The sequence below is a fragment of the Cervus canadensis genome, chromosome 11, assembly GCF_019320065.1.
Source record: "Cervus canadensis isolate Bull #8, Minnesota chromosome 11, ASM1932006v1, whole genome shotgun sequence".
Taxonomy (NCBI): Eukaryota; Metazoa; Chordata; class Mammalia; order Artiodactyla; family Cervidae; genus Cervus; species Cervus canadensis.
Genome location: NC_057396.1, coordinates 42,829,274 through 42,855,277, shown reverse-complemented (window position 1 = coordinate 42,855,277; position 26,004 = coordinate 42,829,274). Strand labels below are relative to the sequence as shown.

The following is a 26,004-nucleotide window of genomic DNA, read 5'->3' as shown; positions in this document are numbered from 1 at the left end:
TTTACTTGATGGCTTCCCTGATAGCTCAGTTGGTAAAGAATCTGCCTGCAGTGCAGGAGACCCCAGTTCTATTCCTGGGCTGAGAAGATCTGCTAGAGAAGGGATAGGCTACCCACTCCAGTATTCTTGGGCTTCCCTTGTGGCTCAGCTGGTAAAGAATCTGCCTGCAGTGAGGCAGGACTGGGTTCGATCCCTAGGTTGGAAAGATCCCCTGGAGAAGGGAAAGGCTACCCACTCCAGTATTCTGGTCTGGAGAAGTCCATGGGGTTGCAAAGAGTCAGACATTACTGAGTGACTTTCACTTTAACTTACTTTCACTATCTTTACTCAACGAACCAGCAGTGAGAATTAAATGAGATAGTGAATATAAAGTACCATGTTCAGTGCCTCAGTAGGAACTGAGTAAATGATACCCATGTGATCATCCTCTGTTTATCAGGGAGCCCATTTTTTCAAGGATATTTTGAAATGTAGATTTTTCAGGGTGGTTGTGGGGGGAATAGATAACAGAAGTGGGTTTCTTCAGGGATGGTCAACCCATAGGGAAGTTGGAGGTTCCTCACCTTTGATTCTAAAACCTGCCTGTCCATCTAGACTGTAAAGACCCATGGCTTTCCTTATTCCAAGGAAGAAGCCTCTGCAGTCTCTCCTCTAGTCAGACCCTAGGATCTCTTTGACCTTCTTTCTTGGCAGAAAGGGTTACCCAGTGTAAACATTTGTGCATACCCCAAACCTTTGCCAAAGAATTCCACAGCCAGCAACACCCTGGGCTTAACCTCTTCCAAAGAACCCTCAAGAGGAGGCTGTCACTGTCGGTCTCTGGGAACATTATGCTGTCTCTAAGCCTTTGCTTATTCTGGGGTGAGCTGGGCTAGGAATAAGTCAAAAGAGTCCAAGGAAGGAGGGCAGAGTCACCAGCTCTGACCAGTTTAGCCCTGATTCCAGACTTCTGCAGGAGCTGCACTCTGTGTCCTGGCTGCCCCACGAAGCAGATCAGTGCTACGAGCTGCTGGACCTGCGGCGGGCTCTAGCCAAGGAGAACCACAAGGCCCTGCGGCTGCTCCATCGCTGCCTGCGTCTCTGCACGTCCATCCTTCATCTGGTAAGAGGCTCCCATTTATGGTGAGATTTCTCTCCACGCTGAACACACCAGGGTTTCAGCTATCTCTTGGCTTAAGCTTCCCTGTATGTTCTGGACTCTGCAGTGGGCTCAGAGTCTTTGTCCTGTTTACCAGCAGCAGCCTGTACTCTAAGTGAATGGATTAGTAACAAATAGGCAGAGACTTAGATTCAGTCTTTTCCTAAAGGCTTGAGCGGAGTCAAGAAGGAACATTCGTGCCAGGAGCAGTTAGAGAATTTGAAAGTTGGGATCCTGATCTTAGGTGTTTCTGGGCTTCAGAACCTCTCTTGAGCTTTTGATAGGCCTCCGTGGCTGATAGAAGCATCCAGTCATGGGGTCCTTCCTTCTTGTGCTGACTTGACGTCTGTGGTACACACCCCCGTGCGTGCCTGCTCAGCCTCTCAGTCGTGTCCGACCCTTTGGGACTCTTATGAACTGTAGCCCACCAGGCTTCTCTGTCCAGGGGATTTTCTAGGCAAGAATACTGAAGGAGGTTGACATTTCCTACTCCAGGGGATCTTCCGGACCCAGGGATTGAACCCACATCTCCTGCATTGCAGGCGGATTCAGCATGTCTGCTTTAAATCTATAGATCAATTTGGGGGAGAATTGATATCCTAACAATATTTAGTTTCCTAATCCATGATATGAATCTATTGATTTATTTTGATTTCTTTAATTACTTTTGACAGGATTTTGGAGGTTTCCTGTAGATGTCTTGAACATATTTATCATTAGATTTGTTCATTAGATTTATTGCTAGATACTAGACATTTTTTGTTGCTATTATAAATGGTATTTTAAAGCATTGCTGTTTTCTGATAGTTGCTATACCATACACAAAAATTAATTCATGGTGGTTAAAAGTAAATGCAAAAAGAAAATTTAAAAAGCTTTCAGTTTCATCCATCTCATTAGAACTGATTCAAATGAATTCTTTTTAATGGCTGAGTAATATTCCATGGTGTAATGTACCACAGCTTCCTTATCCATTCATCTGCTGATGGGCATCTAGGTTGCTTCCATGTCCTGGCTATTATAAACAGTGCTGCAATGAACATTGGGGTGCATGTGTCTCTTATGAGATGGATGAAACTGGAGCCCATTATACAGAGTGAAGTAAGTCAGAAAGATAAAGAACATTACAGCATACTAACACATATATATGGAATTTAGAAAGATGGTAATGATAACCCTATATGCAAAACAGATAAAGAGACACAGATGTACAGAACAGACTTTTGGACTCTGTGGGAGAAGGCAAGGGTGGGATATTTCGAGAGAACAGCATCGAAACATGTATATTATCTATAGTGAAACAGATCACCAGCCCAGGTGGGATGCGTGAGACAAGTGCTCCGGCCTGGTGCACTGGGAAGACCCAGAGGAATCGGGTGGAGAGGGAGGTGGGAGGGGGGATTGGGATGGGGAATACATGTAACTCCATGGCTGATTCATGTCAATGTATGACAAAAACCCACTTCAATATTGTAAAATAATTAGCCTCCAACTAATAAAAATAAATGAAAAAAAAAAAGCTTTCAGAAGGTAACATGAGATAATATTTTTATCATCCCAGGGTTTCTTAAAACAGAAAAATTAAAAGCCATAAAAAACAACATGTCTATATGAGATCCAACCAGTCCATCCTAAAGGAGATCAGTCCTGGGTGTTCATTGGAAGGACTGATGCTGAAGCTGAAACTCCAATACTTTGGCCACCTCATGCAAAGAGTTGACTCATTGGAAAAGACCCTGATGCTGGGAGGGACTGGGGGCAGGAGGAGAAGGGGATGACAGAGGATGAGATGGCTGGAAGGCATCACCAACTCGATGAACATGATATTGGGTAAACTCCGGGAGTTAGTGATGGACAGGGAGGCCTGGCATGCTGCGATTCATGGGGTTGCAAAGAGTTGGACACGACTGAGCGACTGAACTGAACTGAACTGATATTAAAATTAACTTTTTAAAAATCACCATTGAAAAAATGAAAGGACAAGCAAATGTAACACTTGCCACTTCCTGTGCTGCTATGTGGAGTGGAATGGAACCAGTCCCTGTTGGCAGTCACCCCAAAGGTGGGGTGCAAGGGCAGTAAGGCAGAATCAGTGATCATCACAGCTGGCAACTGAACTGTTACAGAACCAAGCTTATAATCTGTGCTAAATAAAAGCATGCTGCTGTCCATTAAAATGTAGCATTATTGAATCACTCAGATAGATTAGAAACAAATAATGATATTATATGTGAGTGTTTTAGGCACTCATCAATTTTTAAGGAAGTTTCCATCAACTCCTAGTTTGTTAAGAGGTTTTTTCATGAATGGGTATTGAATTTTGTCCAATGATTTTTTTTTTCTTCTTCTATTTAGATGATCATGTAATTTTTCTCCTTCAGTCTGTTAATATGGTAAATTGTCAGTGTTAGACTACCTTTGCATTACTGGTACAAACCCATTTCCTTCCTTCCTTCCTCCTTCCCTCCTTGAGTAGTTGAGGCATGGGCTTAACTGTTCCTTGGCATGTGAGATCTTACTTCCCTGACCAGGGCTCAAACCTGCATCCCTGAATTGTAAGGCAAATTCTTAATCACTGGACCTCCAGGGAAGTTCCCTAACCAGCACTCCTGATTTCTTGTTTCCTGCTGTTTTTTTTTCACAGCTCTCATAATTTTTGCATACAATATAAATTTACTATTTATTATGTTTATTGTAGGTATTCCAACAAGATGGTAGGAATTTTTATCTGTTTCATTAACTAGTATGTTTCTATTACTTATTGTAGTGTATGACATACAGTAGGTGCCCAGTGAATATTTGTTGACTGAATGAATGCCAAGTTGAGTTTGTATCTATATCTTTCTCCCAAGCAGAATAAAACCTTGGCATGCTTCTAATTTTCTTTTTCTCCTCTCCCTACCCTCCACCCTTCTCATTATGCTTTTTTGGATATCTCCTGGAATTTTAGTCCTACATTGTTACAAACATTTTTGGTTTATGGCTTCTCATTTAGAATTAACAATATATTTCACAATTTTTTGGTTTTATTTTTTTTGCTCATTACAACTTCTTGTAGGCCACTTTATCTTCTTATATTCATTTTCTTCTGTCAGAAATTAACTCTTTTTTTTTTCCAGAGAGAATCTATGGATGGTAAATTTTTAGAGTCTTTGTATATCTAAAAATGTCTTTATTCATCTTCAAACTTCAGTGATACTGTGGCTAGATATGGAATTCTAAGTTTTTAAAAGTTCTCCTTAGAACTTTAAAGATATTGCCCCTAGTGGTAAGGTTTTAAAAATGTATACTGATTATGTTCTGTTGTAGTTATTATTGTTGTTGTTAGTTTATTTTTTTTAAAGAATCTCCATTTTCTCTCTATTTTTATTATTTATTTTTTTTGAAGTGTAGTTGATTTACAGTGTTTCTTTACGAACTGAGCTATCAGAGAAGCCCCATTAAAAATCTCGTTAGAACTTTTTTTTTTTTTTCTGTTAGAACTTTAAAGATAATGCCCCTCATTTCAGTTCAGTCGCTCAGTCGTGTCTGACTCTTTGCGACCCCATGGACTGCAACACACCAGGCTTCCCTGACCATCACCAGTTCCCGGAGCTTACACAAACTCATGTCCATCAAGTCAGTGATGCCATCCAACCATCTCATCCTCTGTCGTCCTCTTCTCCTTCTGCCTTCAATCTTTCCCAGCATCAGGGTCTTTTCTAGTGAGTCAGTTCTTCGCATCAGGTGGTCAAAGTATTAGAGTTTCAGCTTCAGCATCAGTGCTTCCAATGAATATTCAGGACTGATTTCCTTTAGGATGGACTGGTTTGATCTCCTTGCAGTCCAAAGGACTCTCAAGAGTCTTCTCCAACACCACAATTCAAAAGTATCAATTCTTCAGCACTCAGCTTTCTTTATGGTCCAACTCTCATATCCATACATGACCACTGGAAAAACCATGGCTTTGACTATACAGGCCGTCATTGGCAAAATAATGTCTCTGCTTTTTTTTTTTTGTCTCTGCTTTTTAATATGCTGTCTGGGTTGATCATAGCTTTTCTTTCAAGGAGCAAGAGTCTTTTAATTTCATGGCTGTAGTCACCATCTGTAGTGATTTTGGAGCCCTGAAAAATAAAGTCTGTCACTGTTTCCATTGTTTCCCCATCTATTTGCCATGAAGTGATTGGATCAGATGCCATGATCTTAGTTTTCTGAATGTTGATTTTTAAGTCAACTTTTTCACTCTCCTCTTTCACTTTTATCAAGAGGCTCTTTGGTTCTTCTTCACTTTCTGCCATAAGGGTGGTGTCATATCTGAGGTTATTGATATTTCTGCATATCTGCATATCTGAGGTTATTGATATTTCTCCTGGCAATCTTGATTCCAACTTGTGTTTCATCCAACCTGGCATTTCACATGATGTACTCTGTGCATAAGTTAAATAAGCAGGGTGAAAATATGCAGCCTTGATGTACTTCTTTCCCAATTTGGAACCAGTCTGTTGTTCCATGTCCAGTTCTAACTGTTGCTTCTTGACCTGCATACAGATTTCTCAGGAGGCAAGTAAGGTGGTCTGGTATTCCCATCTCTTTCAGAATTTTCCACAGTTTGTTGTGGAAAATCCACACAGTCAAAGGCTTTGGTGTAGTCAATAAAGCAGAAGTAGATTTTTTTTCTGGAACTCTCTTGCTTTTTTGATGATCCAACAGATGTTGGCAATTTGATCTCTCGTTCCTCTGCCTCTTCTAAATCCAGCTTGAACATCTGGATGTTCACGGTTCACGTACTGTTGAAGATTGGCTTGGAGAATTTTGAGTATTACTTTGCTAGCTAGAGTGAGATGAGTCCTATTGCGTGGTAGTTTGAATATTCTTTGGCATTGCCTTTCTTTGGGATTGGAATGAAAACTGACCTTTTCCAGTCTTGTGGCCACTGCTGAGTCTCCCACATTTGCTGGCATATTGAGTGCAGCATTTTCACAGCATCATCTTTTAGAATTTGAAATAGCTCAACTGGAATTCCATCACCTCACTAGCTTTGTTCGTAGTGATGCTTCCTAAGGCCCACTTGACTTCACATTCCAGTATGTCTGGCTCTAGGTGAGTGATCACACCATCGTGGTTATCTGGGTCATGAAGATCTTTTTTGTACAGTTCTTCTGTGTATTCTTGCCACCTCTTCTTAATATCTTCTGCTTGCATTAAGTTCATACGTTTCAGTCCTTTATTGTGCCCATCTTTGCATGAAATATTCCTTTAGTATCTCTGATTTTTTGAAGAGATCTCTAGTCCTTCCCATTCTATTGTTTTCTTCTATGTCTTTGCATTGATATAATGTCCCTAGTGGTAAGGTTTTAAATAGATTATACTCTATTGTAGTAATTGTTGTTGTTAGTGTTTTTTAGAATCTCCTTTTCTCTCTAATTTTATTATTTGTTTAATTTTTATTGACGTGTAGTTAATTCAATGTTGTGCCAATCTCTGCTGTACAGTCAAGTGACTCAGTTTTACACACACACATACACACATGTATATACATTCTTTTTTAAATATTATTTTCCATTATAGTTTATCCCAGGATATTGAATATAGTTCCCTGTGGTATACAGTAGGACCTTGTTGTTCATGGTTTTATCCTAGGTGTCACTCAGTAAGTCCTCTCAATGTGAGATGATACCTTCTCTTGACAAACACTTACAATGGAACTAACCATGCCAGGCTCTGTGTTAAGCAGTTAGGGTTAAGTTAACAGAAGCAAATAGGAGTAAATTCCTTGGAGAATTTACAGTGTAGTGGACGAGTCACACGAATTGATAATGGTGCACTGGACTAAGGACTATGTATAGGAACCAGTGGGTATTGAGGGCATTGCTAGAGCATGGAAGAGGACACCTCGCCAAGTATCCAAGGCAAGTTTGTATACGACACGCCTAACTTAGGTTTCAACTGCCTTATGTCTGGGTCTCAGAAGACTAGGATCTGAGCTCAGAGTGAGCAGAATATAATTCATAGCTACCTCATAGTTCTCACCACAAGCTCTGTTGAGCATCGAAAAGGATAGGAGAGCCGCAGGGACAAAAGCGTCCATCTGGCCAAACGTACCTTCCTGGTGTCTCCCCTCTGTTCCTCATCAGGACAGGCCAGAGAGGTGGCAACTGTCAGCACTCTTGTAGGCTGAGGAACTTCCCAGTTGTGAGATGAACCCACAAAGAGGCTCCCAGGCTTTTATCTCACATTTTCTGCCCCCCACTAGAAAGTCTATGTCAGTAGCCAGAGAGAGTTTCTGCTGTCACAGAAGGCTATGTTATGCTGCTCAGCATGCCATATCAACCAGGTCTAGTGACTGGACACCATAACCTGGAATAATTCCTGAACCTTATTTGTTGAATATCTTTTTTCTTCTTTGTCTAATCTATGCATGACAAATCTCTCTATTTACACACACACAAACTTTCTATTTGAGTCCCCCACTCCAATCCTGGGGGCATTGGAGGAGACCCTGGTTTGATTCCTGAGTTGGGAAGATCCGCTCGAGAAGGGATAGGTTACCCACTCCAGTATTCTTGGGCTTCCCTGGTGGCTCAGATGGTAAAGAATCCACCTGCAATGCAGAAGACCTGGGTTCGATCCCTGGTTTGGGAAGAGCCTCTGGAGAAGGAAATATCTACCACTCTGGCTTAGAGAATTCCAAGACTGCGCAACTTTCACTTCACTGGGGGCATTTGGCAGACAGACCTGGCCTATCAAATCAACTCATTGTAGCCTCTCAATATATGTTCTCCGTTTCACATCTTCTCTGGTCACTTAAAGATTTCCAGAGCCAATCTCTACAAAGAAGCAGCCCTCCATCTGCATATCTAGGGTTGAGGTTTTATACTCTGAGACCCAAGAGCTTTGCAACAGACCAGTGGGTGGCCAGTATGGTCTCCATCCCCCTTTCTCCAGTGAAGTTTCCCCTCTCCTGACAGATCCACGGGGATACATACCACATGCAACAGGGCCTGCAGAAGCGACTGAAAAACTGCAAGAGGATCAGGACAGACCAGACCTCTGTGTACCTACAGAAGGTGCAGTGCCAGCAGCTGGAGCAGAGGCTAAAGCAGGCGGAGGCCTGGTTGCTGCAGATGGGACAGCTGGCCCGCTTGGTAGACTATATGATCTGCCAGAACCTCGTGTCCATCATAGAGGAGAAGATAACCTCTTTTGTGGCCAACATCCTGCAAGTGAGGTGGTGGGTAGTACATGGGGAGGCGGGCAGGCAGTCAGGGGCCAACTGGCGGGAAACAAGTACTGACCTGTAAGCCCCACAACCTCTCCTGATCTTTCTTTACAGGCCCCAAGGCAGAAACCCTTTCTCTCAGCACAGCTGGTCTTTGACAGTCATGGTCAGCTGTCTCATGAGCCCTGTATTGAAAATATGATCCAGATTTTAACTGCGGGCCTAAGTTCAATAAAGGCCTCTGCCCTTAAGGTATTCTGGCTTGTGGGCAGGGAGCTGGCTGGAGGAATTCCCTACAGGGCATACCCTGTTTCTATCCTCTAGAATCAGAAGCTCTCAGCCTGGTCCAAACCCTCATTGTTTGCTCTTTCTGCCCCTTCTTTGCACATTGGCATGAAGGTAATGCAGTCTACAGACCTGAAGACCTTCTGGGATTCCCTGTATATTGAAGGTATTTAAGGAGCCCTAGGCAGTGGGGAGGAAGGGTGGAAGGAGGGAGAAGGGCACGTGCGGTGTCCTAATGGCCATAGAGTCAGGCACTGGACGTGGACAGAGCAGCTCTAACCTGGGTCTGAACATGTGTTGAGGGGTAGGAGGGTAGAGGCATGTTTTTGCTCCTCGTGCATGTGCCAGTGGAATTTTGTGATGAGTGGGTGCATTGTATGTGAGAGAAGAGAGTCAAAGATAACTTAAAAGTTTTTGACTGGACAACCTGGAAGAATGGAGTTTCCGTTGACTTAAGTTGGAAGACTGCATGAGGAGCAATTTGGAGGGGAGTGGGTGGAGATCAGAGCCCACTTTGGGCTGTAAAAAGTTTTAGGTGCATGGTAGACATCTAGGTAGACATGTGGATGAGGCAGTTGTTTAAATGGGATTGGGATTCAGGGAGAGATCTGAGTTAGACACAAATTCCAGAGAAAATAGATGGTATTTAAAACCATGAAACTGGGTAAGTTCTAGAAAGTGAGTCCTGATGGGGAAGGGAAGAGATCTGAGGACGGGCCCTTGGGAGGGGGCACCATGGTGTTTACATGTTTGGTGTATGAATCTAATTTATGAACATTTTGCTGCCTCGTCTCCCTTTTTGTGCAAAGCTTAACACAAATACCGAAGTTGGCAATTAACCAGTTTCTGAGAATTAAGGTGAAGGCCGGGTTCAAGGATATTCCTTAAGACAGGCACTGAGGACTGGCTTGCTCAGCGTCCTTCCCCACTTCCTCCTCTGTTCTGCATTTCTGAAACTGCATTTCTCAGACCTCCTCGAGGCTGGGAATCATAGGTTATTTAGAGCTATATGTGACTTCAGTTCAGAATTGAGGTTAAGTAGGGGAGAGAGGCAGGACGCATGCCATCTGTTCTGGTGGGGCTCGTAATCATTTATCATCATGTATTTATGTCGCTGGTGGCATGACGATGACATCCCCATTTGCCAGGCAGCACAAATCTCTAGACACTTGGCCTAGAGTGTTTTTGTTTTTCAGTTCTTGCAGTCATTCACAACTCACGTAATTTTATGAAATAATTGCTTATACTGGGCTTATACTGGGGTACTGATACTGGGCTTCCCTGAATTGGGAAGATCCTCTGGAGAAGGGAATGGCTACCCCATCCAGTATTCTTGCCTGGAGAATCCATGGACAGAGGTGCCTGGCAGGCTACAGTCAATGGGGTCACAAAGAGCTGGACACGAATGAGCGACTAATGCTTTCACTGCAAATGCTAGCTAGAGTAAATTTTGCTGTCTGTGTCTGAACTCTAACAGATTCCCTGGCACTGTGTTTATGATATAGATGTATGTGTAAACTCACTCATGAACAGAGAATGTGTAAGGTGTGTAATGTGTATGTCCACACTCAGGGAAGAGGGAGAGGTTGTATGTGGTCCCTGGAGGGCACTCATGGACAATCATGGTATGTCCCCCACTAGACGAAGATGATGAGGACTATGCAGACTCAGACTTCATGATGCCCAAGTTCCAGGGCCAGCCCAGCGATGCTGTGGACATCTTCTGTGGCCCGAATATAGGATTGGTGTGGCCCTGGAAGTCTCGCACAGTTACTGAAGCCCTGGAGGTCCATGGGCACCGGCTTCGGGGCCAGTATTTGCCTCTTGATTATAAGCAGCTGCAAGAAGACCTGGACAACAGCTCCCAAATCCGGCAGGCACTGGCTATCCAACAGGCCCTGCTGGAGGTGAGGACAGAGGTTTAAGAAATGGGATGGTGGCCACCAGTTCCTGTCATAGCCGCCCACCTCTACCCTAAGCCCCTCATCTGCCTCTAGGACATGCTGCAGGAGGTGCAGGAATTCTGCAGGGACTATCACTGGATGACAGGCGTTTATGAATTCCTGCAAGCCTGGGGGTGTCAAAAGCTGGAGTCTATGAAAGGTTATCCCATCAAGAACTACGTAATGCTGGTGACCCGCCTGAACGCTTGGCAAGCCCAAGTCTCCAGGATACCCATGGAGTTGATCACAAGAGGCAGGCTGCTGCTGCTGAGCTGCCGTGACATACAGGCAGAAATGGGTGAGTGCTGCTTAGCCTCCCTTCTTGTTTTTTTAAAATTTTATTTATTTATTTATTTGTGGCTGCACTGGGCCTTCGTTGCTGCACGTGGCCTTTCCCTGCTTGCAGCGAATGGGGGCTACTCTCGAGTTGCGGTAGCCCTCTTGAGTAGGGGCTTCTCACTGCAGTGGCTTCTCTTGTTGTGGAGCACAGGTTCTAGCCATGCGGGCTTCAGTAGTTGCAGGGTGCATGTGTGCTCAGTTGCTAAGTCATATCTGATTCTTTGTAACCTTATGATCTGTATTCTGCCCACCTCCTCTGTCCATGGGATTTCCCAGGCAAGCATACTGGAGTGGGTTGCCATTTCCTCCTCCAGAGGATCTTCCTGACCCAGGGATCAAACCTGCATCTCCTGTCTCCTGGATTGTCAAGAGGCTTCTTTAACTACTGAGCCTCCTGCGAAGCCCGGTAGTTGCATCCTCACTAGTTGTGGCATGTGGTACAGTGACCCCATGGCATGTGGAATCCAGGGATGGAAGCTGTGTCCCCTGCACTGGCAGGGGTTTCCTGGTGGCAGGACCACCAGCGAAGTCCTATCCTCCCTTCTGTCTTTCACCTTCTGTACCTCATCCACACGGCCCTCCTCACGCCTTCAGTGTCTCCCAGAGACCTTTGGTGCAGGAACTAGAAGAGCCTCCCAAAGCCCCAGGTCCCATCCTTCCTTTTGCCAGCTGTCCACTACAGGGGATGGCCTCTCCATCTGTTTTGGCCCAGCTCATCCCCCATACTTCTCAGGAAAGGTGTCTCTGTCACCTGACATTTTCTGTTCTTATGGTGTGGAAGCAGTCAGACCAAATGTGACTGAGGAAAATCTTAGCTTGCTCCTTAGGCTAGGAGAACTCAGTCTCTTTACTGAGATTCTCAGGAATCAAGGGTGCCCTCTCTCCACATGTAGCAGTCAAAGTTGACACCACGATTTACATGTATAAAAAGTTACTCTCTTTAACTGATCTTGGCTTGTTATGTAACCTTAAATTCTGCTGATGGTGAAAGAACAGACAGTTGGCCCTCCATATCTGCATGTTCTATGTCTGTGGGTAAAATTCCAGAAAGTCCCAAAAAAGCAAAACTTGAACCAACAACTGTTTATGTAGCATTTACACTGTATTTACAACTATTTACATAACATTTACATCATTTTAGCTGTTATAAGGAAACTAGAGATGATTTAAGGGGCTTCGCACATGGCACTAGTGGTAAAGAATCTGTCTACCAATGAAGACATAAGACATAAGAGACACAGGCTCAATCCCTGGATTGGGAAGATCTCCTGGGGGAGGGCATGACAACCCAATCCAGTATTCTTGCCTGGAGAGTCCCATGGACAGAGGAGCCTGATGGGCTACAGTCCATAGGGTCACACAGAGTCGGACATGACTGAAGTGACTTAACTTAGCACACAGCACAGAGATGATTTAAAGTATGCAGGGGGACATGTATAGGTTATATGCAAATACTATGCCACTTTATTTATTTATTTTTCATTTATTTTTATTAGTTGGAGGCTAATTACTTTACAGTATTGTAGTGGTTTTTGCCATACATTGACATGAATCAGCCATGGATTTACATGTGTTCCCCATCCGAACCCCCTCCCACCTCCCTCCCCATCCCATCCCTCTGGGTCATCCCAGTGCACCAGCCCTGAGCACTTGTCTCATGCATCCAACCTGGTCTGGCGATCTGTTTCACACTTGATAATATACATGTTTCGATGCTATTCTCTCAGATCATCCCACCCTCGCCTTCTCCCATAGAGTCCAAAAGTCTGTTCTATACATCTGTGTCTTTTTCTGTCTTGCATATCGGTTATCGTTACCATCTTTCTAAATTCCATATATATGCATTAGTATACTGTGTTGGTGTTTATCTTTCTGGCTTACTTCACTCTGTATAATGGGCTCCAGTTTCATCCATCTCATTAGAACTGATTCAAATGTATTCTTTTAATGGCTGAGTAATTCCATTGTGTATATGTACCATAGCTTTCTTATCCATTCGTCTGCTGATGGACATCTAGGTTGCTTCCATGTCCTGGCTATTATAAACAGTGCTGCGATGAACATTGGGGTGCACGTGTCTCTTTCAGATCTGGTTTCCTCGGTGTGTATGCCCAGGAGTGCCTTTATAAGGGAACTGAGCATGTGTGGATTTTGGTATCCTCAGGGGTCCTAGAACCAATTCCCCTAGGGACAACTGTATTCCAATCGAAAGTGAACACATTTTTTTTTTCATTTAAAGTAGGACTTTTGGTCTAATTCAGTCTATCTGGGGTAATAGATCAATTCAAAATTCATACTACAGTTCTGGGTGGTTCTGTTTCTCAAGCGTCCTCAGCTCATTTTCCTCCCCAGGGCGGCACCTGGTGTTGGAGACGACTTCGGGGCCGTGTGCTCTTCTTGGCTGGCTTCTGTTGACTTCCCTGAGGTCTCTGCCCTCCTTCTGACCTTTGCTTCCAGCGCAGCTGCGTCCTGAGCTGGGGTAGCTGGCATGTGTTCTCTCGGCTGGTAGGAGCCCAGAGTGTCTGCCCTTGCTGACCTGGCTCTGCATTGGCTCCTGCTGCCACCACATGTCCTTGGGGTTTTAGTGAACCCTTCATCCAGTCTTTGTCCTAGGCTGGCCACCCCCATAGCTTCTGCTGAAGGGGGCCCCTTGCCTCTCAACCCAGGAACACCATCCGGGCCTGCTGGCTATCAACTCTCCACTGTCCCCTGTGTCCACTGCCGTCTGGGAGCTGTGGGATCTTGGGAACATTATATTTGCTCCTCTTTCTGCCACATCACATCACACCCTGGTTTCTGCTCTGCTGTGACTGTCTCATGTCACACGAGTGTAAGGGCACCCTGCAAGAGGGTCATCTCCCCAGAGCAATTACCTGGCAAGTGGAGCTCAGGCCCACTGTGCCATCTATTCCCGCTCAGCCCATCTCAGTTTCCCGCTTCAGGTGTCTACCTACCCACACGAGGCCAAGGCCCAGTTGTTGGTCTCCCTGGATCTCTGAGAAGTCTGGTTTAAGACGTAGCCTCGTTCCTCTTTTCTCTTCTTCCCTTCCTATGGGCAGCGTGTCTCACACTACTGTTTGCAGGCTAAGTGCCTCCACCCAGGAGATGGCTATGGAGAAACACAGAACACAGTAGATTGGGAAGCTGGTTCCTCTAGGAAATTGAGAGGTTGATCTATTTTGTGACCTAACACCCCCAGATGGCAGTGTCTGCCTCCTGCAGAGACTAGTTACTTTGAGACCCATGCCCTCTAGGCCTGCTTGGTTTATGAAGGTGGGAGGCCTTGAAGCTGGGCCTCAAAGTGCTTGCTTGCCTAGCTCTCCCTGCCTTTGCCCCTCCACAGATGAAAGCACAGGCCTCCTTAGGTATCTCCAAGGTGACAGAACTCCCTACTCCTATCCCCACCCTCCCTCCTAAATGTTCAGAGGGTTCAGGCTGGCCAGGCAGAAGCAGGAGGGCCTGTGAGTGGCCTGCTTTCTTTCTGACCCTGGTTGCTGCGGGCTTTGCTCCACTCTTGCTCAGGAAGTTGGTGTTCTTTCTAATTTGTTGACTTCTTTGTCCTTACTCAACGGTCAGCTGACCTCTCTAAGAGGAACAGATGGAGAGAGAAAAGCGCTGGGTTCAGAACTGTGGTTCTGTTTTTACTGGTTTGCGTGACTTCATATCACTGAGCTTCAGTTTCTTTATTTGTAACATGGACATAATGTAGCCACTCACTGGGTTATGGGAAGGAGGATTAAATGAGATACTATTTGCAATATTCCTAGCATTGAGTATTGCATGCAGCAAATGCTTAATTTTTTTTTTTTTCATATCACCTTGTTCCCTTCTGTCCACTTTCATCCTTCTAGTTTTATGTATTTATCCTGCCACTTTGCTCCTCTTCTATCTGAGCTCCCTTTAATAGAGAATGATAGAGTTGGCCTCAACAGAAATTTGAGTTCGTACTTTTCTCACCCATCTCCCTAACTCCACCACATCCAACCTGTCACCAAATCCTTTCCATTCTTCTGCCTCCTAAGTGTCTCTCAAATGTATTTCCCCCTCCATCTCCAACTTGCAACCCGGAGGAACCCTGGTATTTTATCAGTCCACTGCTCCTTCTTACCACACGGTGTCACTGTTGAGCTCTTGGTCTTCACCAGCCTGGTGCTGCTGATCAGAAAGCAGCACCATTGCAATGGTCTAGCTACTGTCAGAGGCCAGTGGGACAGTTTGGAAAAGGATAAGTTGACATCTTTGTGTTCTGCTCAACCTTTGGTACCCCTTGGAGGTTCCCATGTCTTGGTTTTCTCAGTTTCAGCTCTTGGTGCCAATTCCTATTGGTTACTTTCTTCAAAGCCCTATTGGATCCATTCCTTGTATGTCTCAATTATATGCCCCTGGAACTCACTATCCTACTTTCCAGTTGCAGAGATGCTCATGAAATTTGAGTCAATTTACTTTTAACCCTTCAAAGCATAAAATATAACAAGATGGAGCCAGGCTTCCAGAGTTTGAATCCTTGCTTTACCATATGAGCCATCATATTGCTATTATTCCTGTCCTTGGCGACAGTAGACTTGTTCATATCGCCAAAGCCAGCTTCCAAGATTATCTTTCGGCCACAAGTCCACCTGACAGCTTCTTTCCTTTAATCCTTAAAAAACAAAAGGCCAAGTGCACACTCTTCTTAGGCCTTCTTCTGCTAGAGCAGATGCAGTAAGACTCCTCAGAAACTGTTTATCTGTGGTGGGCATTCTGCTTCTCATGGCCATGGCGTCCCCTTGCCTTTGCACATGCTTTCATCCACTGGGTGTGCCCCTGGGAGCCTTGAGCACATAGTACAGTCAGCTCCAGGGCCCCCTTCCCTGAGGACGCCTTCCGCAGACTCGTCAGGCTTCCTCCCTCTTCACTGAGCCAGGTTGAGGGCTGGCTGAAGAGCATTTATTGCACTGATGTGTGATTGTCCATTTGTATGTTTGTCTCTGCTGCCATATTGTGAGCTTCTGTGGGTGAGAACCTTCCTGTCTCACTCGTTGCCCTTGTCTGCTGGTGCCCAGCACAGGCCCCGGTGAGCTGCCGCTAATGACACCAGGCAGGGGCTCAGTACGTGTTCAGTGGCGGAGGGAAGCAGTTCGTGCTCTGGTTTCCCCTTCAACCTGCTCTCACTCCAGCCTCCCCTGGATGCTCCCTCGGCACTGCAGCCCCTCACGCCTCACTCTCTCCTGTCTTCAGAATCCAAGCTGGTAAACATCAGGAAGGACATTCTTGAACAGGTACAGAATGAATGCCAGAGCCGCAGTCAGCAGCTAATAACAGAGCTCACAGGCTTCATGAAGGCCTTCCAAACCATCAACTCAGACATCCACTCCATCGCATGGTGCTCCCAGAAGGTAGGCGCTCCCCATCCTTCCTCCCCAGCTTATCCAGGGCCATCCCGCTCACGTGCCAAGCACACTCCCAGAGCTCCCAATGGGGCTCGATACCCTTAAACTGCATTCACCTGTGTGACCTGCCCTGGCCAGTTCTCACCCTGTTCACATGGCCCTCAGTATCCTCATGAAATGGGGAGGCCCTGGTGTGATGAGAGAGCGACAGTCCTGCCTTCAGAGACAGAGTTCTGCTCTCTATATGCTTAAGTAGAGATCCATTGCCCTGTCGTCAGGGCAATGACTTGATGGGGGAGGAGCTGTGCTGTCTTTAGGGAGACCTCGGTCAGATGGGGATCTGATCCCGGACTGCCCTGATCTCGGTGGGTTAAAAGACAACTGCTGGGACCTGGAGCCTCTAGCAGGAGGGGGTGCCCCTCAGGATGGGTGCAGAGAGGTGCGCAGGGCTGTGTGGGTGCTGGCCTCACGTGTCATCCCTGCAGCTGAATGAGGCCAACGAGCGGTACGCTGAGCTGGAGGAGCAAATGGAATACACGCGGTCCCTCTATGAGCTCATCCGCAACCACTTTGGCCTCTTCAGTGCTGAGAATGAGGCACTGGACATCTCGGTGAGAAGGCATCTCCTCTGCCCCTCCCGCTGCTCCTCCCCACTCCCCACCACCACCACCTCTGCTTGACCGCCCTCTGCCTACCCTCAGCTTATGGACACATGGGAGTCATTCCAGTATGAGAAAAGCCAGGCCTCAGAGTTCCTGCTCAGCAAGCAGCATACCATCGTGCCCAAGCTGCAGCAGCTGATGGCCGCGGCACTGGCGGAGCTGGAGGGCCTGATTGAGAAGGCCCTGTCTGGTCCGTTCATGGACCCTGCACAGGAGCAGAGAAGCACCGAGCGCCAGCTCATCTCCCTGGAGCGTCAGTACCAGAACACAGTCAGCAGTCTCTCTGACCTGCACCATGCCTACACCACCTTCACTGGTACCCAGGGTTCCCGCCCCCTCGGCCACCACCACCCTTGGGTGGTGGATCCTGGGTGGCATGATCCTGGGTGGTGTGATCCTGGGTTGTGTCCTGGGTGATCCTAAGCAAGTCTTAGGGATCACATGCCTTCATTTTAGTCTCTTTTATATGCAAAGATTGCAGGACAAAATCTCAATCCATTGGGTATGTCAAGTGTGGTGCTTAGGGTGGGATAAGCGTTGTGCTTAGATGGGAGCTCATGGTCTGGAGGAGAAGGCAAATAGGTGAGTGTTCCATCAGAATGTGATGGGGTCGGAGGGCTAAAACCCTGTGCAGAGAAATGTAAATGTGTTCTCGTCGTAGTCCTTAGCCTTTGTGTAGCCCTGTTCAACTCAGGCCTACAGCAGGCAGCAGGTCCCAGATGAGAACGGGTGTGGACGCTCCATGGCCACTGCTTCCAGCCAGTGAGGTGGAGAGAGGTGGCTGCTGAGGGCTCCCCTGGCCCCGAGGAGGAAACCCGGACAGAACTCTTGGTCTTGGCCCTTCTGTGCAGCGTGCGACTAGGCTGGTTCCCTCCTGCACGGGAAGGACTTTGTAGGCTGCAGGTTATTTTCTCAGGTGCAGTCACTTCTGTTGCTCACTTGTATCCCTTGCAAGGGCACGTTGCCTCTGAGTTGACTCTTAGCCAACTGTTACCATCTCTGACTGTGAGGTCCCCAATCCCAGGGAGGAGACACTCTGGGACCATCCTAAAACAAGGGACTTTTCCTTTGGTTAAGTACTGGGGGGCCCTCATCCCGTGCTCTAGCTGATGTAGACCACAGACCTTGGCCTTTCCTGCTAGTGGTTGGGATGTTTGTGGAAAAGTAGAGCAGGGGACTCTGGCCTTGTGGGGTCTCACCCGGAAAACTGCACAGCATTGGTTTTATTTCCTTTTTCCACCCCTGTTTCTTCACCAAACTCCCGGTTTTTATTATTAATACAACAATCTAGGATCTTAGATCTAGACCGTTAGTGCTACTGTTTATTTTCCATTCTGTGTCTTTTATTTTACTTGCTACCTTTGACATGTGCTTTGTTCTATAACCGTGTTAACAACTATTTTGACATCTAAGGTTGAATGGTTTTTGTTTACCCACTTCCAGTTTTAAAAATACCACACCTTTTAGTTTTTTTCACTTCTTCTTTGGATGGCTGCAGTAACTCTTTGAGTAATTGTTTTTTTCTAAGAAGGGAGTTGGAGGTGTTAGAATTTCTAAGCTACTTATGACTAAGAATGACTGTATAATGTCATTATATCACAGCTTGGCTAAACATTGGATTCTGAAGTCAAAAAATTGGCTCCTCTGTCCTTGGGATTAAGAGGAGTTAAGAATGTCAGGGAGGGTGGAAAGCAGTTCTTAATGGGGGGACACTGCCTAGGTCTCATTCAGAAACTGACGTTTGATCAAGGACTCGAAGGTGGTGAGGGAGTGAGCCAAGTCCAGAAAGAATGAGCTGCCAGTCAAAGGCCCTCAGCAAGAGGGAGCAGGGCTGGTGTATCTGAGCAATAGTGAAGGGTGCTGTGGCTGAAGTGGCATAAGTGAGACGAACTCGAATCAATAGAGGAGGACGCCTTCCCTTTCTTCCCTATCACGTTTTCCTAGAGTTTCTTTCCCTGGACTACCTCTCCCTTGGTTTATTGTACTGAACAGTTTTGGACACCATCCCCACCCCCACCTCGTCCCCTGCACTTTCAGGACCCTCCCTTCTGTCATTCTGGGATCTTGATTGATCATGCCCCCCCGGCCCCCGGGCCTATCCCACAGGGGACGAGAGTCCTGTGCCCTTGCCGGTCTGTGGGACCCGCCCCATCGTGCAGCAGCAGCACATCTGGCACCTGTACCGAGTCATCTCGGAAAACATCAGTGAATGGAAGTGCATGGCTTTTGCCAAGGTGCTGACGCCCTCCTTGGAGCCCCTCCGCGGGGGTGAAGCATCTCCGGGGGTGGGGGTGGGAGGGTCTCCAGCTGCCGGTGTGCCTCTCCCCCTACAGTTCAATCTGGCTCTGGCCCAGGAGAAGACAGACGGCTGGCTGACAGAGGCGGCCCGGGTGAGCGCGACCTTGGGGCTGCATAGCCCAGTTCTGCAGCGCTGCATGCGCATGCTGGAGGAGTTTCGCAGCCTCCTTCCCCTGCTGACCAAGCTGGGCAGCCTCCAGGTGCAGAATCTCAACTGCCAAGCACTCCTACGAGGTGGGTTTGGATAGAGTCAGAGGGCTGGGGGAGGGAAGGACATAGGGTCAGAACAATGGGACAACTCACTTCTCTATGGCTTTTTTGGGGAAGCATCTTTCTTCCCTGGGCTGCCCTGACCTTTCCCCATGGACCACAGCCTCCTTCCCCTCACTGAGACAAACATGTTTAACCTCCCACGCTACCCCGTGGATCCTCTCTGCTGCCCAGGGCTGGACTTAGGCTGGAGTCTTAGTTCTGGACTCTGAATTGTGCTCTGGACCTTGGATTCTGGGCTCCTGCCTCTATGTCATACTTTGAGATGTGCTGTCTGGGCTGGGCTAGGCTGGGCTCGGCTGGGCTCTGCCAAAGACGGAGTATTGCTTTGACTTGCTGTCCCTCCACCTCCAGCCTTAGGGCTAAGCAGTCTCTCCAGCATAGAGCACCTAACAGTGGGCCAGCTGCTCTCTTGTCCGCTGCTGGAATTTACAGATCGAATCAATCAGGTGAACCCTCCCCCACAACCCCACTGAGGAGGGGTTCAAGCCCAAGGCCTGTTTGCTAAGCTCTAGTAGAGCCAGTTAAGACCCAGCAGCCCCTTGAGACAAGGGGGACAGCAGATATTGGTCTGTGGGGAGGGGATTGAGATTGCTAGCCTGCCTGGGGAGTATGGGGATCTGATGGGTGGTTCCAGACTCTCCATGACTGAGAGTATGTCCCTCCTCTACAGGGGAAGGAAGTGGGCGGCAGCCCCAAAGTGGTGGGCACACAGGATGGCAGATGTCCCCCAGTACTTACCCTGTCCCCAAAGAGCATGAGTTGATTGAGGTCTTGTCTGCTCAGCCAGAGCTTTGCAAAAGAGTGGGTTTCAGGGCAGCAGCCCTAGGTCACAGTGTGATGCTCGCGGCTTGCCTTTGAAGCCAATGACCCTGCTCTCCCTCTCTGAGACCCGCACTCTCCTGAGCCCTGGCCCTCAAGTCCAAGCTCCAGGGCTATCCCCTGAGCCATCCCCCAGTCTCGGCTCCTAAGTTCCGGCTCTTCCAGCTCTGGAGGACTGAAAACATACGGAATCATGCCCACGAGGCGCTCCTGCGGCTGCGGCGGGCCTGGGAAGCACGCCAGCTGCGACTGCTCAACTTCATCCTGCACGTGCCCTACGAGTCCCCAGTCTCTGAGCGCTCCAAGAGGCAAGCGTCCCGCAGCCCCCAGTGGCTGGTAGTGGGCAAGGACAGCGGCACCTTCATCCTCTCAGGTGAGGCCCAGCCCTTAGGGCCCAGAGACAGCAGGACAGGGTGAGGGCCATATTCATCCACCAAGCTCTGCCAGACCTGGCTTCTCTAGCCAGGGCCCCTGCCCTCCTGGACGGCCTGAGCCATTCATCTGTTCTGAGACGTATCTTCCATGCAGCTCCCACACAGTCTTAATCTTCTTGGGAGCCCCTCACTCCCTCTCTCCTGCCCAATGTCTGGCTTCTTCAGCAAAGGTCTCCCCTATTTATGGTCACATCTCCCCAGTGTTCAACGCTGTGTTCTCTAGACTGCACCAGCTCATTCATTCCTTTGCCCTTCCCTCAACAAACTCACCTGCCTCTTTTGAGCCAAATTCAGGAGACTCTTGAGATTATTAGACCAAAGTCCTGTCTCTTGTGAACTCCCAGACAGGGACAAGAGAACAAAGATGGGTGTGAGATGGAGCAGTGAAAAAGTGGAAGTGAAAGTCGTTCAGTCGTGTCTGACTCTTTGCGACCCCATGGAGTGTACAGTCCATGGAATTCTCCAGGCCAGAATTCTGGAGTGGGTAGCTGGTCCCTTCTCCAGGGGATCTTCCCAACCCAGGGCTCGAACCTAGGTCTCCTGCTTGGCAGGCAGATTCTTTACCACTGAGCCATCAGAAGGAGGAGCAACTTGAAATGAGCAGGAGACTGAGAGAAATCTTCCATTTCCTTAGGAAAAGGCCTCACGCTGACTTCTGAAGGAGTGCGGGTTTGCTAAACATGCAAGGGCAGAAGGGCTTGCCGGACAGAGGGAGCAGTGTATGTCCAGGCACCCAAAATGGTAGAATTAGGGAACTGCCAGGAAAGGAGAAATCCTCTTATCCAGTCTAATTAAAACCCAGCCAGAGGATTCAAAAAGTTCATTGAATAGGGCAGTCAATCATAAAATATGCATACATGGCCTAAGATTTTTATTTTAGCTTAAATCATATAATGTACATTTATTTACTAACCTTTTAATCTAAGGACAAGAGCTTTTCTTTGATTTGCAGCCAACTGATAAGAGGTTCCTCACTGCCTTTGTAGTATTAATACATTGTCTGCTATTTCCACTTTCCATTTCTGAAAGTTGAGAAGTGACACGAAGACACTTATGAAGCTATCTGAGTCCAGAATTTTTCTAGAGTTTTATTATAATTTCACAGTTTTAAAAAATTGACTTGTCTATACCTAATTTGGGCTTCCCAGGTGGTGCTAGTGGTAAAACAAAATCCGCCTGCAGTGTAGGAGACGTAAAGAGATGTGGGTTCAATCCCTGAGTTGGGAAGATCTTCTAGAGGAGGGCATGGCAACCCACTGCAGTATTCTTGTCTGGAGAATCCCTTGGACAGAGGAGCCTGGCAGGCTACAGTCCATAGGGTTGCAAAGAGCTGGACAAGACTAAAGCAACAGCATGCATACCTAATTTAACATCATGCCTTTATTTTTTAATAGTTTACCTTTACTTCTGAAGGCTTCAATAGTTTTTATAGAACCAGCAACTCTTTCCCCACCCACATTTCATTGATTAACATAATACTAGATTAAATTCTATAATTAAAATATAACTCACATAATAAACAGAACTCATATAAACAGTTTTGCAAACACACTGACTGTTGGTGAGCGTATGGTTCAACTAGTGGAAGAAAAAATGTTTGTATCTTCCAGAGAATAGTTTGAGATCTGTGCATTTCAGTGTGTTTTGGGTATCAGTCGCCTGTGCCCTTGCCTCATCTGATTGCTAGCTCAGCTCAAGTCCACTCTTCCTTAGATTACAGCAGCCTGCAGGACTCTATCCATGAAAGCCTTCAGGTGTTGTTCAAGATCCTGGCCATCCAGAAGTCAGGAAACTTAAACAGAATTGCTCTGGAGTGGGTGACCATCATGCATGGCCTGAGTGAGTGCAGGCCTCTAGCTGGGCTGATAGGTGGGACCTGACGGGAGATGACCCAGAAGGCTGGGGAGAGAGCTGCTGGGTGGGGGAAGACAGAGTGAGCACCACCTTCAGAGCCACTTCTTGGGCTAAAGTGACCAGGTCTTTATTCACGTTGCAGGTTTTCTCTCCTTCGTGCAAGGTCCCGGGGTCCTACTAAGCAGTTTTTTTGGGGGTAGGGCATCCCAAGAGGGCAGGAGGAGGCTGGTCCCTCTTGCAGAAGCTAGAACCCTAGTCTCCCTCCATTGTTCCCCTGACTGCCCTCACAGGTGCCCTGCTGCAGGTGTGGGTGACTTTCCAGCAGAAGTGGATCTTCCTAAATAAAGTTCTGTATGAGATGAAGATCCAGTTTCCCAGTCCTGAGCTGGTAGGGAAGTGGATGTGGCAGGGTGGATCAGTGCTGCCGAACAGCAGGGCTCTGGGTCAGGGTGGGGGGGCTGCTCTCACCCTCGCCCTCTCTCACCACAGAGCACCCGTTTCGAGGCCATGGATGAGCAGTATCGGACCCTGATGCAGATCTCTGTAGCTGACCCCCTGGTTCTGTCACTCATAGTGCCCAGTGCCAAGCGGAACCCTCTCTTCCAAGGCCAGCAGCTGCAACAACTGCTGCAGGAGGGTTCCATGGACCTGAAGGGCATCATTATGGAGCTGGAGAGCGTGCTCTATGCCGTGCGTGCCCACTTCCCCCGCCTCTTCTTCCTCAGCGACAGTGAGCTCGTGGCCCTGCTGGCTGCCCCACTGGAGTCCTGCGAGGCCCAGCTGTGGGCACGACGCTGCTTTCCTCATGTGCACGCCGTGAGCTTCGAGTCCAGCGAAACTGCAAAAGACACGGATGACCCAGAGTCAAGCCCAAGCATACAGACTCAGGTGGAGGCGCTCGCGGTCTTCGGCGGGGGTGGGGAGGAGGTGAAGCTGCAGGGGTCCCTTCCTCTGCATCCTGATCTCCCCAAGTGGCTGGCCTCCCTGGAGGAGAGTCTGCGTTTGGTACTGGTGCACAAGCTGCAGGACTGCGTGGCTGCCCGTCTTGCTCTGGGCCCGTCCCTGGACAAGGCCTTCAAGCAGGAAAACCAGTTGCCCCAGGAAACCCAGTTACCCCTGAAGATGTATGTCCAGCACTGGCTGGACTTAGTCCAGGCCTTCCCGTGGCAGTGTGTGCTGGTGGCGGAGGAGGTGGTATGGCGGGCCAGCATGGAGGAGGCTCTGCTTGAAGGGAGGACCCTGGCCATGGTCCCCATGCATGTGCGCAAGCTAGAGGTACTGGTGCATTTTCTTCGGGCCCAGAGGTACTCTCAGAGTGAGCAGCCCCTGCCCTCTGTCCGCCAGACCAGCCTGCTAAGTGCCCTGCTGGTCATGGCGGTAACCCACCGGGACATAGCCCAGCTGCTGCAAGAGCACCAGGTCAGTGGACTGACAGACTTCCACTGGGTCCGCCAACTCAAGTATCACCTGGGTTCCCCTCATACTGCACCCCAAAGCCCCCTGCAGGGTCTCAAGACTGTTGTGTCTACTGAGACCTTTCCGGCCCCAGCTGCATGCTGGATAGATGTGCTGGGTCGGTCTTTCCTATACAATTATGAGTACCTGGGTCCCCGACTGGGGTCCCTACCCAGCCTGCTGCCCGAGCGGCCAGCCCTCGCGCTGTTATTAGCCCTGGAAGAGGTGGCCTGCGGGACCCTACTGGGCCCCCGTGGTGTGGGCAAGGCAGCCATAGTAAAGAGCCTGGCCCAGGCCCTGGGGCGCCAGCTGGTGGTGATGCCCTGCTTGCCACAGATGGAGGCCCGCAGCCTGAGCAACTACCTGAACGGTGCCCTGCAGGGAGGAGCCTGGTTGCTGTTAGAAGCAGCTCAGCACTTGCCCCTCGGCTTGCTCTCTGCCCTGGGCCAGCGCTTGGCCAAACTGCACCACCTCTATGCCCCGCTGTACCAGGAAGCTTCCCGAAGTACCAGCACCGTCGACCCCACCCACCCCTGGCTCCTCGGCAGCAGGTTCTTTGAGAGACATCACGTGGACATGCGCCTTGGCTACGGCTGCCTCCTGACGCTGCGGGCCCTGAGCCCTGCCATCCCCACCAACCTGCGCCAACTGCTGCGGCCCGTGGCACTGACCCTGCCCGACCTGCAGCAAGTTGCAGAGCTGACCCTGCTGGGTGCAGGGATCCGGGATGCCCCCCGCATCGCGACCCGCCTATCCAAGTTCTTTTCCCTAGAGCGTGAGCTGGTGTCTGGGCCCCTGCCCTGCCGCCTACCCCTCCTCAGGAAAGTGCTAGAAGACACGATACAGGCTCTGAACGTGACCAAGGAGGACCCCGAGCCCGAGCAGTCCCGCAGCCTAGCCACCGTGGAGGAGGCCACCCTGCTGCGCACCCTGCTGCGCTCCCCACTGTTCAGCCTCCTGGAGGGGGCCCACCTGCAGGACCTCCAGAAGCTGCTCTGTGGGCTCTTTCCCACCGCCTCCCAGGTGCTGGCAGAGCCTGCAACCCCCAGGCTGAGGAAGTCACTGCTGGTGGAGGAGTTACGGCAGGGAGGCCTGCATCCCAGTCCTGATATTTTGGGGTCCCTGGATCAACTAAGCCAGGCCCTGGACCAGGCCTCAGGCATTTTGCTCCTGGGCCCGGCAGGCAGTGGCAAGACCACATGTTGGCACAGCTTATTTAAGATCCAGAATCGGCTGGCGGCCATGGAGGACCCCACAACCCAGAGCTGCCAGCCTGTGGAAATTACTCACCTGTATCCAGGCGTCCTCAGCCCTCAGGAGTTCCTGGGATGGCTGGAGGGCCCCTGCTGGCACAGTGGTGTCTTCCCCAGGCTGCTGCGTGAAGCCAGTCGGTGTAGGACCGTGGGCCCAAGGGGGCAGGTACGGGAATCAGTGGGGATTCATCACTGGATAATATGTGATGGAGCTTCCAGTTCTTCCTGGCTGGACCCTATCACTTGCCTCCTAGGTGACCCCCCACAGCTTAGCCTCCCCAATGGTCAGCAAATAGCACGACCCCCAGGTACTTTTCTTCTGATGGAAGTGGGAGATACCACAGGCATGGCCCCCACAGTGGTGGGCCGTTGTGCCCTGGTGTGGTGTGGCGGGGAGCAGACTTGGCAGGGTATACTGAGCGTCCTGATGGCAGCCTTGCCCCGTGAGTACCGCCTGCAGCCCCAGACTGTCACTGAACTCAGCCACCTGGCTGAAGGGTTGGTGCCCGCCACGTTCCAGTTCCTCACCTGCCAGGGTGTTAGCTCTCTGCTGCAGGTACATGGACAGCGGCCCATTTGCCCAGGTGTGGCTGAAGTCACCAGCCTGGCCCGCATCTTGCGTTGTCTGCTCAATGCACACCTGCGCATAGATGAGGAGGAGAAGGCACATATCCCAGGTGA

At 48.8% G+C, this 26,004-nt stretch overlaps 2 protein-coding genes across 2 annotated transcripts in view; one reads left to right on the top strand and one right to left on the bottom strand.

Moving 5' to 3' along the window:
* DNHD1 (dynein heavy chain domain 1) overlaps positions 1-26,004 on the top strand; it is a 62,530-nt gene that overhangs the window by 11,903 nt on the left and 24,623 nt on the right. Inside the window, 15 exon segments of the mRNA XM_043481103.1 lie at positions 946-1,102; positions 8,089-8,343; positions 8,454-8,591; positions 8,739-8,790; positions 10,266-10,531; positions 10,622-10,865; positions 16,124-16,281; positions 16,761-17,253; positions 19,044-19,171; positions 19,271-19,469; positions 19,860-19,954; positions 20,493-20,700; positions 22,475-22,600; positions 22,906-23,003; positions 23,105-26,000. Coding sequence (XP_043337038.1) covers positions 946-1,102; positions 8,089-8,343; positions 8,454-8,591; positions 8,739-8,790; positions 10,266-10,531; positions 10,622-10,865; positions 16,124-16,281; positions 16,761-17,253; positions 19,044-19,171; positions 19,271-19,469; positions 19,860-19,954; positions 20,493-20,700; positions 22,475-22,600; positions 22,906-23,003; positions 23,105-26,000 — 5,513 coding nt within the window.
* Positions 23,438-26,004, bottom strand: part of RRP8 (ribosomal RNA processing 8) — a 50,638-nt gene continuing 48,071 nt past the window's right edge. The window contains exons 9-10 of the transcript XR_006271958.1: positions 25,852-25,963; positions 23,438-23,453 (exon numbers count right to left, since the gene is read on the bottom strand). The gene's annotated coding sequence lies outside the window, so the exon portion shown is untranslated. The remainder of the gene's footprint in view (positions 23,454-25,851; positions 25,964-26,004) is intronic.